The sequence below is a fragment of the Tamandua tetradactyla genome, chromosome 1 (assembly GCF_023851605.1).
Source record: "Tamandua tetradactyla isolate mTamTet1 chromosome 1, mTamTet1.pri, whole genome shotgun sequence".
Lineage (NCBI taxonomy): Eukaryota > Metazoa > Chordata > Mammalia > Pilosa > Myrmecophagidae > Tamandua > Tamandua tetradactyla.
Genome location: NC_135327.1, coordinates 155,361,005 through 155,379,519, shown reverse-complemented (window position 1 = coordinate 155,379,519; position 18,515 = coordinate 155,361,005). Strand labels below are relative to the sequence as shown.

The following is an 18,515-nucleotide window of genomic DNA, read 5'->3' as shown; positions in this document are numbered from 1 at the left end:
AGTTGGTTTATCAAAGTATAAATTTAGAATGCGGAAAATTTCTCCCAAATATAAAACATAAACTGTAGGACTAATACTGATTTTAAAAATGTATGGTCCAAATCAAGAACTGGCATCTCTCAATACTGGCTATTATCCATTATTCAGGCATGATGATGTTTGATAAAGTGATAAAAGTGAGATTTGAAGGTCCTTTCTCCCTCAATATAGTCATTCACTTGGATGTTTTAAAAATTCCTGCTAGAAGGGAATATAACCTTAATCCTTGTGAGCATACCAGATAGCGAAGACGTCTACAATGCCACTGCCTGTGAGCTTAAAGAGCTGGGTCCTAGTCTAGGCTCGGCCAATAACCCCTTAAGCCTTTAAAGTCTCAAAGCATATGACTCTCCATCTGTTAGCTGAAGACAATTCTAATTGTATAATATGGCTAGGTTTTTGTGAAACAAAATAGAATAATGTATATGAAAACGTTTTGTAAACTATGAAGCTTCTGTGAGAGATTATTATTACTCTATATTTTTATAGAAGCTTTAGTTATTGGAAAGCTCCTTCCTAGTTCTGATGTATTGTCTACAGAAAAGGGAACAGAAAACTTTTTTTTTTCTGTAAAGGATTGCATAGCAAATATTTTAATCTTTTTGGGCCATAAATCTCTGTCACAACTATTCAACCCTGCCATTGTAGCATGAAAGCAGAAATAGACAATATGTAAATGAATGAGCATGACTCTCCACCAGTAAAACTTTTTTAGCAAAAGCAGGGGGTGGGCCCCATTTGGCCTGCAGGCCCTAGTTTACCACAGAAACATATGTAAAAGAGACCATAACTGTGTAAATTTCACTGAACCAATTCTTAAGTTTTTTGGCGTGTGTTCTTTATGGATCTCATAAAGGAAGTTTTTTTAAATTTAATTTTATTATATGTAGGCAGGTAACATTTATTTGGGATCTGACTGCAACATATTAATTAGATTGATATTGACCTTGTCTATACATTGATCTGTCCATATAACACAGGTTGAGAAGACACCTCACTGACTGGTGACCCATTACAGACATCTCAATACTGATCCTTTTTCAATGTATCTTATTCCTTGGCTTGCTATGACCACAACTGTTATTCTAATGTCCTAACTTAGGGATCACTGATGAGCATTCCATGGCTGAATCCAGAAGATAGTCTTTAAAAATGTATTTTACCTGAGAAGTGTGTCTGAATCCATGAGCCTCAGATATAATTATGTACTCTATAAAATTATTTTGAATTTATTTGAATTTTCAGGGGCTGCTATAGATAATCTAAAACTCACAGAAAATGAGTATGCTCAAGAAAGAGCATGGGGATAAAATACAAAGGAGACAAGTTTCACTTTGAAAATGGGAACTTGACATTACCATGATATGGAAATCATGATGTCAACAAAAAATTGATGTAAGAAAGATCAAACCAGATTTAAAGTTTGAGTTTAACAAGTTTCACACTGTTTTGCTTAATAGCTAATCATAGCCATTAAAATGATTATAAATAGTTCTTTAGAAAAATAAGAAAATAACATCAGATTATAGACTAATCTAGCCGAGTGCTTTTCAATTTCTTTGTTGTTTTAGTTTGCTAAAGCTGCCAGAAAACAATATACCAGAAATGGGTGGCTTTTATAAAGGGGATTTATTAAATTACAAGATTGCAGTTCTAAGGCCATAAAAATGTCCAAACCAAGGCATCCATGAAAAGAGACCATGACTCAAGAAAGGCTGATTCCCATTCAGGATTTCTCTGTCACATAGGAAGGCACATGGCTGGCATCTGCTGGTCCTTGTTCCTGGTTCTGTTGCTTCCAGCTTCTGATTCCAGTGGCTTCCTCTCTAAGCATCTGTGGGCCTTCACTTAGCTACTCTGGGGCAGCACTCTTGGTTTCATGTCTTAGCTCTCCAGGCTAGAGATTTCCTCTCTTCCAGCTTCTGGGTTCAAATGGCTCCCTCAGTATCTTCTGTTTCTCCAGACATCTGCATCTATGTGGGCTCTGAAGCAACTGTGCTTTCTCCAAAATGCCTCTCCTTTTAAAGGGTTCCAGTAAACTAATCAAGATCCACCTTGAATGGGTGGAGTCACATCTCCATCAATCAAAAGGCCACACCCACAATTGAGTGTGTCATATCTCCATGGAGGTATTCTGATCAAAAGTTCTACCCTAAACAATAGTTCTGCCCCAACAAGATTGGATTAGGAAAAGATATGGCTTTTTGGGAGTACATAACAGTTTCAAACTAGCATGTGTGTCATACACTATTAGTGGGTCATAAATCAATCAAATGGGACAGGTCTAACATTCTTAAATGAAGAAATAACAGCATTGATAATTTCTGAGTGTACTGCATAGTAATTCTTTGTGAAACATTTGTTACAGTTTTAAGTATTGAGTGCACTGCTACAATGTAAAATACATTTCTTACTTCCAGGTGCATTTGAAAAGGGAGAAAAGCCACAGGTTTTCAGAAAGAGCACAGAACAAAGTGAGGAGACCCAGGGTACATCATCTGAACACCACTTGCTTTTGGGCAAATAGCAGGAACATAGGACTGGTTGACCTCTGAGGAACTTTCCAGCTCATGATTAAAATAAACTTTGGGGTTGGCTTAGGAAATCAAAGCCAATACTTGAAGTCATTTTTGAGTTATATGAAGTTTCCATTTTTATGTGTTAAAAACACTCAGAAATTTCTATTTCTTCATAGGTCAAAATGGGGAGATCAGAAGAGAAAAAAACATAGAGAACATTTGTAGTTGAGAGGTATATGTTGAGAATATTACATGAGAAGTAAACTACCAGGGAATAAAAATCTCTTCACTGGTAAAAATAAACAAACAAAACAACTAACAACAAAATAATACAAAAAGTGAAAGAGCTTCTACAGATGTGAGATAGTGGTCCTTTTCAGCCTATCAGAGACACGTTTATTTCTCCATGTGTGTTTTTGGGAGCCATGTTTACTATATATATATATATGTACCATCAGAAGGAGTTATACTGTTTGCACTAAAAATTACTCTTATTCTCCCACTGTTTAATTTACAAATTAAAGTGTTTTACTAAATTGATGTTTTGTTCATCTATACATAGAACTTCCTCCTGCTTTTATGTAAGAATGGTAGCTGAGTTAAGCGAGACCTAACAAGCATTTCCAAATCAGGAGTTGCAAAATGTTAATTCAAGCAAAGAAAAGTTAGGATATTATAACACTGTCTTTTTTTCATTCCTTCCTTCTTTATTTCTTTTTTAATGCTTTTAAGTTGGATTTGTATTCCTAAGACTGCACGTTTTTCAAAATTTTACCTGGAAGCACCTTTATCCCAATTTACATATTTTTATTAGCTGCTTTGGCCCTAAATGGGTTCAACCTTTTGACCCCCAAAAGTTTGTAAGATGTTTTAGGGAAGCTGTTTTGCAGAAAATGAAAAGCAAGAATCAACACTTTTTCCTTAGCCATCCCTTTATTTCTGTGTGTTTATGGGAAACTGTCATACTCAATGTCTTGAAATCTAGATGCTTAAATTCCTCTTGGGAGAGAGGCAGAAATCCCTTAAATAAATTTAGAAAATGTAATTTTTAAAAAAGAAAACTTCTAGATTAATGGACTTTAAAGTAGAATGAACTTTTTTTTATTAATTAAAAAAATTAACTAACAAAACATTTAGAAATCATTCCATTCTACATATACAATCAGTAATTCTTAATATCATCACATAGTTGCATATTCATCATTTCTTAGTACATTTGCATCGATTTAGAAAAGGAAATAAAAAGACAGCAGAAAAAGAAATAAAACGATAATAGAAAAAACAAACAAACAAAAAAACTATACGTACCATACCCCTTACCCCTCGCCTTCACCTACCACTATTTCAAACTTAGAATGAACTTTTAAAAATGTAGTGTAAATGACAACAGGTGCAAATTGAAAAAAGACCCATTATGTAGTCTCCACTGCCATTGTGAACACTTATTTTAGTTCTAAATAAACTACATTAAACTTCAAAGTTGGCTTATCATTTTTATTTTTTTAATATTTTAAAAATATTTTTATCACATCATTTTTATCTTCTGTCCTTTAAGTTTTTCTTCCTGTAGCAGAAATGCAGCATGACAGAAATGGAACAAAGGAAGAGATCTTAAGCCTCCTGCTTCTGCATACAGTTTTAGTTCAGGAGCCCACTACAGTTTTCAGTTCAAGTTGCCATTTGGGTTTAATGGCAAAAGTAGCCTGTCTCTCCCTAAGCTTCCCACCAGCAGGTGAATCCTATGAGTGAATGAGACCAACAGCTATCATGGCCTTAGAGAACTGACAAAGTATGTTCAAACTTGAGACAGACACTGATAATGGTTTGACCTATTTTTGTATAAGATGGCTTGGCCAGTCCCTAATAAACCATTCCGTGTGCTGCTAGAAAACATTTCTTCTTTAATTTGTTGCTACTAATAGCATTAACCTGAAATTCTAATGTGGCACATGAAAGTCAGTTCTTTCATGAGCTTTATTTTTTCACTTCAGATTTTTTAATGAATATTTATTAAATTCAATATATTTTACATACATTTGTTCAAACCAAATATATATACACATATACAGTATAATGTCTTTTAAAAATTTCCCTGCCTGCTTCCTTTATGCTATGTCAAAAATATCCCTTGACCCTAAATTGAAAATTCATCAAGTTTTTGCCACAACTTTGATTAATTTTTAGCAATTATTTTGGCCTCATTCACCACACATATTGCCAGTTCCCACACAGTATTAAATTATTGATGTGTTTTACATATTAAAATCAGTAGCTTATTCCATATCTCCAAATCTATCATTTCTCGTCTTAAAAATAAGTTTTAATAAAACTATTTTGCTTTGTTATAGCATGAAAGATTGTCCAGTAATGTTTACATGTGTGTACTCATCTTAACTTTATGTAAAAACTGGATGGTGGTGATAGTAGCACAACATTGTGAATGGAATTAACAGCACTGTATTATGTATATGAATGTATTAAAAGGGAAATTTTTAGCTTGTATATATATATATATATATACCAGAATAAAAATTAAACAAACATGCAATGATAGGACTGTACAACACAAACAGGGCACCCTAACGTAAACCATACTATAGTTCATAGTACATTTAGAATAATACTATTTCATCACTTGTAGCAAATGTACCTCACTAAAACAAGGAGTTAAAAATAAAGAGGTATATGGGAATTTTGTACTTTCTGTGTGATTTTTCTGTAAACATACAATATCTATAATTTAAAAAAAACTTGAAAGAATAGATATCCAGCATTTTTTAAGTATTGATGCTTTTTGTGCAGAAATATTTGTCAAATGATTCTCAAAAGTTTTTCTCTATTGCATAAAGTGATTTTGCTAAGCTCTGATTTGTTCCACAATCACTCAAGATCACCACTCAGGAGGGACTTTAATTTTTTTTTCTTGGAAGCATAAAAGCAACCTTATTAGAAAGTGGGTTAAAAGATTGGTACATTTGAAATGATCTTTAAAAATTTAGGCTTAAGTCCTCAGTAATGTACATTTCCTAGTTCATTAATGCAGAAATACTGCACATAGATTTTAATCTTGGAGTTAATAATAAAAGCAATTTTCACTAAAAATATAAAAACTGTAATGGTAGAATCATGATATTGCATTTAGCTCTCCCACAAAAAGTCACTTTATTACTTTCTTTTGACACTTATTTTCATTCTGGGATTAATTTTACTATATAAGGGCTTCTTAACTATTCTATTAAAATTTCTATTCAGAAGCAATAATATCTAAGAGTGAATAATAGTCATGTAAATCATTATTTCATATTAATGTAAAAGATTTTGTAAGTTCTTATGAATTCTGCTGACATGCACAATTGTGAAAAGGTTATCTCTCCGTTCTACAGTGATATGCGCTGGAACAAAGGAACCATTCTAAAAGCATCGGTGGAGTACATCAAGTGGCTACAAAAAGAACAACAGAGAGCCCGAGAATTAGAACACAGACAGAAGAAATTAGAACAGGCTAACAGGCGGCTTCTACTACGGATTCAGGTTTTATAAGAATGTTGCCATGAACCACGTAGCTTACATACGACTCACCCCCCCCCCCCATCAGTTTTATTCATTGGTCTCATTTATTTTTTTCTTATTAACGATTATTTTTCCTTCTGAAGGAAAATTTTCATTGCCTTTTACATGTTCACGAATTGGGTTGTTTCTATTAGGTTTTGATTAGAAATCTGAGATCAAGAGGACTTTCTAAAATGTAATGAATTACAGCTAGTTACAAAATGCAAAAAGTAGAAATCATTTCATAAATCCACACCACATCATCACAGGCACAAAATACTGCTAAACAGAACATTTGTTTCTCAAGATAATATCGGACACTAAATTCTCCCCTCCCCTTTTATTTCTTTAATGATATTGCTTTGGAATTCATTGCCTCAAGGCGTATTGTGCCAGATTATATTAAATTGCTCCTCATCTGTTCATGTGACACAAAATATCAAAATATGGATTTCATAAGTCTCAAGGTCTTTTCCCCCTAATGTGAGCATGCTTATTGCCAGATAAAGCACTTACCATCTTTTGATGAGTAGTCCTGAATTATGGTGAGAAATTTCTCAGGAAGAATGAATGGAAGCTTCCCCCACCATCTTCAAATGGCTGTGTTGTAGGCTGAGTCACCATGCCACCATTTTATGTTATGTTTTCCTTCTGAGAACAATGGAGGAGCATTCTTTAAAAAAAATAAATATTTTTTTCTCAGGGTTGTTTTGTAGGTATTAGAAATGTAGCAGTGTCCATTATTTGCAAAGAATATTCATAGTTCATATTAGTCTTCATATTTGAATGCTTTTTACTATTTTGGCCTTATTTCTGGTTTATTCTCTAGAGTTAATTACACTTTCAAAGTCATTATTTAATTATTCTTGTTTGCAATTGCAGGAACTAGAAATACAGGCTCGTGCACATCGTCTTCCAACCCTGCCTTCACTTGGCACCATTGATTTAGGTGCTCAGGTCACCAAACAACAGACCCACCCTGAGAATTCAGTAGATTTTTGCCAACAACACACTCTGTCTCAGGGGCTAAGCCCTAAACTCTGTGATCAAGCTATGGCCTTCTCTGATCCTTTGTCACACTTCACAGATTTATCATTTAGTGCTGCTTTGCAAGAGGAACAAAGATTGGATGACATGTTACTGAGTGACACAATATCTCCGTTTGGAACAGACCCTCTACTATCTGCCACTTCTCCTGCAGTTTCCAAAGAGAGCAGTAGGAGAAGTAGTTTTAGCTCAGATGATGGTGATGAATTATAAAAACTGCACAGGCTCAATTCATCAACTGGAAAGCAATTCTATGCTGGTGCTATGCAATTATGTCCTGTGTTTGATATATTGCTTTGGCTTAATTCTTCTAAGGGAATATGTTGTTCATGAAAAACTCATTGATTAGAAGCAACAGATGAATTCTCAGGAAGAAGGAACATGGAGTCGAAGAATTATTGAGTGCCAACAAAGAGGTTTTCCTGTTTAATTAGAGTCCATATCTACTTAAATTTTGTTTTCCTGGAAAGAAGTACAACATACAAAATAGCTCTCTACTGATGTTTTGAAAGTAGTGACTTGGTGATGTGCTCCTGGACTAACAAACTATGAGGAATAAATCTACTGAAATGCACAGTCCTTCCTTTAGCTGTCACTTCCTTCTCCTTCCTATCCAAAGCATACCACGTTAATTTTCAAGAATCAACATTTACAAATCTGGTGGTTCATTAACTTTCTCCACTGTCTGGTGGACATGTCTAAGGTTCAAGCCTGATTGGGAGATGATTATAAAATAGATTATTTGTGACTTGTAATTGAAATTGAATCTACAATAAACATTAGAATTTTTTATAATAAAACACAGAAAATTTATTGAAATATTGGTCACTAAAATTAGATCCAAATTTCTTTAATCAAATTGATTATACTGATTCTAAAAGCAACCATGGCTATTATCAAAAAAAGAAAACAAGGAAGGAACAAATGAATAGTTTGCTCCTGTTAATCATACTTAAGAAAATATGGGCTAAGATGCTATCCCTTCACATACCTATATAGCCACACACCTGTAGACAATCCAGGTACTATACACTTTCTTTTCCCTTAATTCTTCTGATTTTCTAATCATTATCAAAAAGCACATTCAAAAATCCTCTTTTCTTCATTGGAAAGGGATGCTAGATAATCAACTTTAATAAATGAAATATGTAAACTCCTTCCACTAGGGCAGTTTGTCAGCTATTTAAAATTCATCACTGTGCCCAATACTGAATATAAAATAATAGTTGTTGAGAACGATGGGTACAATTTTGATCCAAATGGACAAAATATCAGAAATTGGATTGTCAACTTCAAATAATTAGTAAAACAGGGACCATTTATTATTGCAGTCATCTCTGCGTAGAGGATAAAGTTCTGTCTCCGTAAGTATTTCAATACCCCATGATCCTGTGTTTACTTTGTTAGCAGCTACTATTTACATTTATTTCTAAGATGTTTTATCTCCTGAGCTTGTTTCAGGTTTGGAAATTGAGTTGCCAAGCTCATTATTGTGTTCTGGACCTCCAAGACTGATCATCTGATCAATGAGTATTTATGGAGTGACTGCTCAGTGGGTCCTGTGAAAATGTAGAACAGATAGGCAAGACATGGTCATCCTTCTCAGGAAGTTAACAAGACTACATGTGAAACAACAATGAAAGATAGAGGACATGCAGAATTATGGTCAAAATGGTGCAGCATAAGCTGTTAATACAGAAGTTCAGTGAAAATGAAGATGGATAAATGTTGAAATGTCACAGAAGTCTCCAAAGGAACAACAGAATTTAAGCTCTCTTTTAAAGGCATAAATTAGGGGAAAGGAAGGGCATACAAGGGAAATAATACAAACCAAATGATAAAAGTGAGAATACACTGGGGAGAAGGACATCTTTATGATGGGACATTCATTAGAAAGATCTGGCAACGTGAGAAGACACCTCTTCGGGAGTTCTGGAAAATAATATTGGCAACAGATTGTGGAGGCCCTTGAAAACTAGGGTGATATCATGTAGCAGAAAATAGAGTTTTTTATTAGGTGAGATGACCAAGGTATGATTTTTCATACATATTGAACATTGGATGCATTTTTGAAAGGATGTTATAGGTACTGCTCACAAGGGAAATAGCACGTTTAAAGCAAAATTTGAGACGCTGATGCTGATGAAATGGGAAATTTCATACCACATCCTTACAGTATAATGATGAACTCAAATCCAGCCTATATCATTACCTTAGATTTTGGATAATTAAAATAATTTTCATTATTTGACATAAGAAAATATCCTTAGTCTCTAGGATGCATCATAAAAACTAGATAGATAAAATCCTTTGAAATACACCATGTGAACAATGATACACACCCTTGATAATTTTCAAAAGGACATTATGTATTTACTTTTAGCTTATGACAACATTCATTTTATTATTTGAGTTGATAATTTAATTTAATATTACAAAATATAAAGAAGGAATAAATTTTGGGGTCCATGAAAACACACCGTTTTAGAAAAAGGCTGATTTATCTTCCCATTTTATCCATTATTCTCATATCTTTATATTCTGAGAAGACTTACTCTAATTATGTCATTGCTGCCTCATCATTTTCCACTCTATGTTTTAGTACCCAGCACTGGCATTATTTTTCATTATTTCAGTGAATGTAAGTGCTAGACCCAAAGACAGTAGAGGGATCAGGAAAGGGCACTAATATTTGCTGTAACTTGCAGGTTACAATCCCTATTAGGGATTGTAAAACAGGTAATGGAATTTCAAAGACAGTTGACTTGTACTGTATCACAATCAATTGAAATAGATTTAAAAAGTAATTAGTAGTTTTTACTTTTAGGATATGAATCCCTTGAGAACCTAATGAAAGTTATAGACCCTCTCCCTGGAAAAATACAGAATTGCATGCATGGACAAGAAAATTACATGCATTAAGTGGTTTCAGGGACCTCCTGAACTGCCTCCTTGGGTCCCAGTTGAAGAATTTCTGCATCAGATTTGTTACTTGGATAGGCTGCTATGTAGCTATTGAGATATCTGGACTGTTAATGCATATGTAGTGTTAGGGGAGGGAATCCTAGTTATCTGAATATTATTATCCCAATTCCAATACTGATAAGATTGCATAGGAAAGTGAAAATTTACCAAACACTCAGTTATTCACTAAGAAATGTGCTCACTTATAAAAGTAATCCCTTTTAAAATTCCAACTCAACATTAGCAATTATGCCTCTCCTGTTACAAACCTATAATGCAGTTTTTTGTAGTTATTGGCTGTTGTAAATATTCCACAGTAACACTTTTAGATGTTGCAACTAAAGTTCAAAGAGAAATAATATAAATTCAAAGATAATTCATACGTAGATATGAGAATCAAGAGACACCCCTGAGAAAATTGATGAAAGTCTAGAAGATCTTACAAGAATGAGACTTCTCATAATAATAAAAGATGGCATATTCTTTATCAAACAATTTTGTCACAAAAAAGACATCAGCTATCTCAGGACCATTAATACACAATTAAGATTTGTACAGTCAATGAATTATTAATTCATATTTTCAATAATACTTTGTGTAAAATAAGATTATTTTATTTTTATTATTTCTAACTATTTTCTTCAAGATGAAACCTTATCCAATATTTTTTCTCTATTTTTTTTATAAAATGTTAACCCTTTTTAGTGGGAAAATTTAGTGGATATTAGCATTCTCTAACTCCCAGTTATTGTAAAATAATGAAACCCTCCTATGAACATGCACAGCTTTTAAAATAATTTTTAGTGTCCTTTCTTCTCTAAATTTTCCCATGTCATTGGGAGAATATATGTACAGACCACATTTCCTCAGTTTACAGATATGATATCCATGACTAGATGTGATATCTGTGTAGGTAAAGAAGCTCTAAATAACAAATACTCAGATGAGCTGGAGACATTGAAAAGTGGCCTTTTTCCTCTTTTTTTAAACTCAATTCTTTTTTTACTCTTATGGCTGTAAATAGAGTATTTAACAGCTTCCACTTAAAAAATAAATTTAGGTACAATAAGTGTCTTGATTTGGTGTGCTTATGTACCTTAGTGTCAGGAAGGAAGTTTGATTTTATAGTTAAAAAAAAATAAAATGTTTTTACTGTGTTTTCGTAGATGGAGTCAGGTTGGTATTTTCTTATACTTCAAGATATCCTGAAAATACTTTTTTTTGCTCCACCATTGTGGTATTTTAATATTTTAATAAGTAATTGGCATAACCAAGTGTTCCAATGTTTTTATAATATCTCTAGGCTAATATTTACTGCTGTTATGATATGTAAGATATCGATGAAAACTGGAATCTATTAATCATTTCGCTGTGTTATCAGCACGAGATCAACCATCTGGGTTGCTTGAAAACACCCTGAAGGATTGAATTTTGCTTTGATATTGATAATGGCACAATCTATATATGCTTCATGGAATTACATCATTTGCCCCTCCATTGCCCCTGCGTGTTGAATAATATTTCCCTTTGATAAGTATAAAATGTCAGCTTGAGTTAGTGTGAGTTACGTATATACAGATCTCATTACATTTACTTTATAAATACTAAACACATTTGGAGTGTTGCTGATCTAAGGTGTCATATGACCCTCCTGTGATCACGATTTTTCATATACTAGTGTTTTTGCTTTTCCATGATCTTTTAAATTGAAAATGTAGAAATTATTTTAAAATTGAGAAAAGCAGTTTTTCATAAAATTTTTTTGTACTGCATTTTTCCTGTGAGTTTCGTAGAGAACTTTAGCATGTAGCAAGTTACTAGAAAACAGCTATTTTGATTAAAAAGAAAATCTCCCTTTGGATTAAACCAATTTAGCAATAAAAGACCACTGTCTGCTGCTTTATACATAAAAGGGAATTTTTAATCTTCTTTTGGCAAAGGGATTTATGTGCACATTTCTGCATATCTAAATGATTTCTGTTTGTTTTCTGCTGATGAAATCTTTTGTAAAATATTTTTCCTACATTTATTCAACAGTCTTCAAGAATAAAGTGAAAGACATGTGTCTGCAAACCATTACCTCTCCCATTCCTGCACTGCCATTTTATTTCTAAAATTTTGTATTTTTGACTTTATTTTTTTCCAGTTTTTCAAGCTGGGGGTCATACATAGTGTACTTAATAGAAAACATCCAAAAGAAAGGGCAGGCTATTATTTCACAAAAAAAAAATTATTTATAATCAGGTAGTTACATATTTAAAAGCTAAATAAATTCAAGAACCTTATCCAACAGCATTGCAATTGCTTATGGCTTACAAGGCTAAAATTAATTCAGCAATTTAATCTTAATAACAATGTAGTTAAATATCTTTGACTTTAATAGGGTTATATATATGAATAGCTGAAATAGCATTCCTATAATTTTACTCTAACATTGGTTAGATTGAGAAAACATTGTTAGGGTAATAAGACTGTAGAATTTGTGATTATTGCTATTTTTCATTTTTAATAAGGTAATGTGTCTTATTTTCTAAGAAAATGAAGAACATTGGTGTACTTTACATATACATGAATCTTTGTACCAATACTTTTTAAAAATGTACCAGTATTTTCTTGGCATATATTAAATGAAAGAATATAATTATTAAATTGCCTTAATATAATTGTTGTTCTACCTTTGCGTATAGATTGCACTGGAAAATGCAGAAAGTAAGTCAATTATCTGAAGGGATACTTAACATCCACAACACTTCACAACTGACAACTGCTCACTACATGGGCCATGTTGAAAACTATGATCCAATATTTCCCTGTTAATGAAAATAATTGTTTCATTCTTAAGTATGTTTTCCTGCCATCTGCTTCTCCATACTATTGTGGCTTTGATTAATGGAAAATTGTTTATTAGGATGCAGCAAAATTGCTAGTAGGCATAATGGTGGGAGAGAAATCACTAAGAAACTCTTTAAAACCTTGTTAATATATTAGATGGTCCCTAGACAATCTAGGATAAACAGCATACTGTATTTTAATATGTAAAACATTTAAAAACTGCTAATTGGTATTGACTGGACTTATCCCTTGGTAATGAAACTAATAAGGGTTTCAGTTTTGTTAAGACTTTTAAAATTTAATACCAGGTTTATGAATTTTTCCCATACATACATGCTTCAAAAATGACAAAAGAGGCTGCTCCAACTTAACTATAAGGAGTGATATTCTATATTTAAATATAGGTTTAAGGCTTTTTAAAAAAGAAATACAACATGAATGTTGGTTTTAAGGATTATTAATGCCCAAAAGCCTGATTAATATAGAAAATAATATGTAGAAAGGAATGCCATTCTAACACAGGTAAAATAAGTAAGTATAATTTTTTGACAATATATAGCTGTAAAAGATAGATGACAATGGGTGTTTATATTCATTGTTTATTTGTGTATATGTGTGGGGTATTTGGGTATAAAAGTGTATATATGTGAGTACTTATAAAACAGTTTTTTTTAATCTTTGTTAGGAAGGACTCTGTACCTGAAAATATGCTATTCTTTGTTGGCACATAGATTCAAACAAATTTTGACGCTATCTTCAAATTTCATTTACTAGAAATACACATGCACAAACACATAATACACACATGCACACATGCACTCACACACACACACACAACTGCATTCTGATCTGACCCAGATTGAAAAGATGAAGTTTTAATAGTTTTCATTAAAATAAATGAATAGTAACAGTTATAAACCATTTAGATATGATGTAAGCATTGCTTTTATTGATTGCAAAAGGAAGATTAAAGCCACCTAAAATGTTATTTTTATGCTCTTATTATCATTACTAAAATCACCTGCAGAGTTCTAGCTGTATGGTGGTGAAGTGGTAAAATACAATAAGGCATATTGGTTAAGTTATGGATACCCATCATGTGAAATATATATCAGTTTCATTAATTGGCAACCATAAGACAAGAGTACAACATTCTAGATGGTGATGATTTTGATAGGATCGACGACAGTGTGGTTAAGTATATGATTCATGTAATAAGAAAAAGGTGCCTGCAGGCCATTGTTCCCAGCATGGATTAAAATTTACATATTGTTTCTCTTTATGTCAAAACATCTGGTGCCTGCAAATGCTAACATTTCGTTAAAAAGTTTCACAAGCCAGGAAAAGTGAATTGGAAACATTGCATGTGAATCATTCAAGCATTATAATAGAATAAGAGCTATGTTCGGAAAAAAATTAAATTGCTGCAAAAGATATTATAGTCTAGATTATAATTTATTTGCTTATACAAGTGAAAGATGATGCTGTGTGTATGTGTGGAAAAAATATTGTTTGAGTAAAATGGCTAGCTCTTCAAAAATACATATTTCATATAATTATATGGGACAAGTGTGTTTCTAAGTCCTTCAAGACTTTACACTATCCTAACAGTGTTCGAAGCAGTATGCAATTGAATGAAATTCATTCCAGTATTCCTAAGGACAGTTCCTGGAAGTGGAGGTATTGAAACTTTATTCATTCTGCCATTAAATTTCTATTTATTCCTTGGTAAATTTAAAATGTAGATGTGAGATGTACGTGGTTACCTTTTCTACACAGGACCCCAACTCATTAAAAATGGTCAGTTCTTACAACTCCCATCCTAGTTTGGCCTTTTTTTTCTTGGATCTAATAAGGCTTTTTCATGATTTTCCTACTTTTAGGGCTTTCTAGTCAACAGTTGTCATTATCATAGTACTTGCTGGCTAGACCAGGAAGCTGGTACTTAAAGTCTACCCTTGTTCTGCTGATTTCAAAATCATGTGTTGGAGATTGAATCATGTCCCCTATAAAAATAAGTTCAAATCCTGCACTCTGGTCTTGTGGATGTAAACTTATTTGTAAATAGGGTCTTTAATGATCCTATTGAGATGAGACCAAATTGAATTAGGGTGGGCCTTAAGCCAATATGTCTGGTTACATTCTTCCTGGCCTGTCGAGTCTTGATTTTTGAACTTCTAGCCTACAAAACCGTGAGACAACAAGTTCCTGTTGTTTAAGCTGATCAGTTTGTAGCATTTGTTATAGAAGCCCTTGGCAAAGGGACACCATGCACAGATTACTTTCACATTAGGCAGATGGGCATTGGAACCAAAAATGAATCCCATATTGCTTAACACAGTGTCCTAACATGGTATTTCATTAATAAATGATTAAATAATGGTCAATTGCAAGTAATGGAAGTATACAAGTGTCAAATTCTTCAGGTAATGGACTAAAGTCCACTCATGGCTGTCACCATTCATTGAAATGCCTTCCCATCTTTTTTTTTTTTTTTTTTTTTTTTTTTTTTGCAAATAGGCAAGCACCGGGAAATGAACCTGGGTCTCTGGCATGGCAAGCAAGAAATTTGTCACTGAGCCACCATTGCACCGCCCTGACTTTCCATCTTGCAGTTAATTCTTGCAATGGCAGTGAAATAAGCATCTGGTGTTTTCTTTTGGGTTATCTAAAATGCGCATTCCAGAAAGGAAAATATATCAAATTTTGCATATAGAGATACCTCTCTTTCTAGAGTTCATCCATGTGTGTATTCACATTCTGCACATTTCATAAGCATCCCCCAAGGAACAATGGTTGTAACCAAAGGGGATATAAAAGATAAACCTGTTCTTGGAGCACATAATAATCTAAATAGAAAATCAGAACATTAAATATGTGAAATAACCAGAGAATTCAAAGCAATATGTGAACAAGGGCTCACATCAAGCGCAGTGGTTTTACACAGTTGAACAAAGGGAAATCTCTATAAAGAGAAAAATCTATGAGAGACATACTGTTCAAGAAAGCCCTAGATTAGGAATTAAATTGATGGGGAAACAGGAGAGATCTAGCACTCACTCAGAGAAGCCATAGAAATGGAAACAAGTCCTCAGTGGAGATAAATAGTAAGGGAAGCTTATAGCAGGGGTGAAGTGGGCAGCTTGAGGAATAGGAAAAGAGAATATCTAACAGAAAACAGGAAGCCTCTAATGTTAGGCTTCAAATGCTGAAATTTGTTTAGATTGGTGAATAGGAATATCTCTTGAATCTTTTGTGTTCAGAATGAAGAGAACTCGAGATAGCTACCAGATTATGGAAACATTAGAATTTTTAGCATAGGAAGCTTCCATATAGGGAATCTTCTCAACCAAATTATTTTCATGGGATCATAGGGTCATAAATTTGAAAGGAACTCCCGAGTTCTACCTACAACATCCTCCGCAAGGAATAGTGTTTCTATTTAGAGAGGAGAACGCCACTCAAGAACTCCACATGGCTGAAAACTGGTATCATGTACAGAGGATAATGAGTGATGGGCTTGAATTCCAAATGAAGAGACCAGTTAAGAGACTAGAGCAGGAATCCAGTCATGAAAATCTGTTGACGACTTCTTTTTATAACTCTTTCATCCTTCGACTCACTCTTCTCTCTGACATCACTAGATCTTTCACATTTTTCTGGGTTCTCCCTCACATTTTCCCATTGCAGGTTTTTAGAGGTTAGAATTTGCTACAGTTCTATGTCTCTTATCTGTTTTACTTGACTACCCATTCCTTTTTAAAATGTCTTTAAGTATATCCTCATATGTTTAGCCAAAAATCTTTATTCCATACACATTTTTACTCTCAAGTTATTTCTCTTCCCATGAAAGTTTTCAAGTATTTGAAATCACTAAAACAAATAAAATCTCTCCTTTTCCTATTCTCTGAATTAAAATAAAAACATTTTTGTTTGAAATACTTTCAAACTTAGAAGAAAGTTGCATAAAAATACATAAATCATACCTACAACTCCAATATCCACCCTATCCAGATTTACCAACTTTTAATGTTCTGTCATATTTTTATATCGTTTTATCATGTTCTCTCTCTTTTCTAAATATTTGAGAATAGAATACATGCATCTTACCCCCTTACTGCTCAATACTCTCATTCATATAATGATCAGGATCAATAAATTTAACGTTGTCTATATTTCAATTTTTTCAATTCTCCCAGTAAAGTCCTTCTGAACATTTATCCTCCATTATTAAATCCAGTCCATAATCATGTATTGGATGTAATTTTCATTGTCTCTTTAGTCTCTCTCTCTTTTTTAATTTGTGGTAACTTGTTTACAGCATAAATTTCTCATCACAGCCATGTCCAATATACAGTCCAATGGCATTGGTCACATCCACAATGTTGTGCTAACATCCATTACCAAAACCTTCCATCACTCTAAACAGAGACCCTGTATCCATCATGTATCATCTTCCCATTCTCCCTCTCCCCCACCCTTCTATGAACTTGCATATTCTGGCTGTTTAATACAAGTGGGATCATATGCTGTCCTTTTGCATCTGGCTTATTTCATTCAATATGATGTCTCAGGGTTCATTTATATTCCAGTGGATGGTGATCTGGAAACTTGACACCAGAAAAACATGTCCTTAAACTTAATCCATCCATGGGGGTGTGAACATTTTTATATAGGACCTTTGATGAGGTTATTTCAGTTAAGGTATGGCCCACTTCAATCAGGATGTGCCTTAAACCTATTACTGGAGTCCTTTATAAATAGAATGAAATCCAGACAGATAGAGAGAAAGCCATGGGAAACAAGAAGCTGAAAGTCAAAGGAACCCATAAGAGAAGGGAGAGGCCTGGAGAGACTGCCATGTGAATTGCCATGTGACAGAAGAGCCAAGGACCATGGATCATCAGCTGCCCATCCCCAAATGCTAGTCTTTGGGAAGAAAGCATCACCTAGATAATGCCTTGATTTGTATTTCTTCTAGCATCAAAACTATGCACTAATAAATTACCATTATTTAAATTAACTCGTTGCATGGTATTTGCTTGAGCAGCCAAGGAATTAAAACATAGTTTGCATCAGAACTTCATTCTTTAGAGCTGAGTGATATTCCATTATACATACATGGAGTTTATTCATTTATCTGTCAACAGAGACTTTGGCAGCTTCCACCTTTGGCTATTGTAAAAAATATATATGAACATTGGTGTACAAATAAGTGTTTGAGTCCCTGCTTTCAGTTTTTGGTACATGCCAGTGAGACTGGCCAGTCAAGTGTTATGGTAGTTCCAGCCTCAAATTTTTGAGGAATTTAACACCAGGCTGTTTTCCACAGCAGCTGCACCACTTTGCATTCCCAACAGTACACAAGGGTTCCTATTTCTCTACATCCTCACCATCATCTGTCATGTTCTGTTTCTATTTTTTAATAATATCCATCCTAGGGGTGTGAGGTGGTATCTCATTGTGGTTTTGATTTGCATTTCCACAATGGCTAGTGATTTTGAGCATCTTTTCATGTGCTTATTGCCTATTTGTGTATCTTCTTTGAAGAAGAATCTAATTAAG

The 18,515-nt window shown here is 33.6% G+C and overlaps 1 protein-coding gene across 8 annotated transcripts in view; it reads left to right on the top strand.

Moving 5' to 3' along the window:
• TFEC (transcription factor EC) overlaps positions 1 to 14,778 on the top strand; it is a 203,492-nt gene extending 188,714 nt beyond the window's left edge. For 4 of the 8 annotated variants that reach the window (XM_077114253.1, XM_077114414.1, XM_077114480.1 and 1 more), the window contains 2 exons: positions 5,942 to 6,089; positions 6,990 to 14,776. In XM_077114253.1, the coding sequence (XP_076970368.1) occupies positions 5,942 to 6,089; positions 6,990 to 7,367 (526 nt within the window). In that variant the 3' untranslated portion in view covers positions 7,368 to 14,776. Of the gene's footprint in view, positions 1 to 5,941; positions 6,090 to 6,989 lie in introns of all 8 variants that reach the window. The other 4 variants (XM_077114646.1, XM_077114570.1, XM_077114713.1 and 1 more) reach the window with 3 other exon arrangements.
• The last annotated feature ends 3,737 nt before the right edge of the window (positions 14,779 to 18,515 follow it).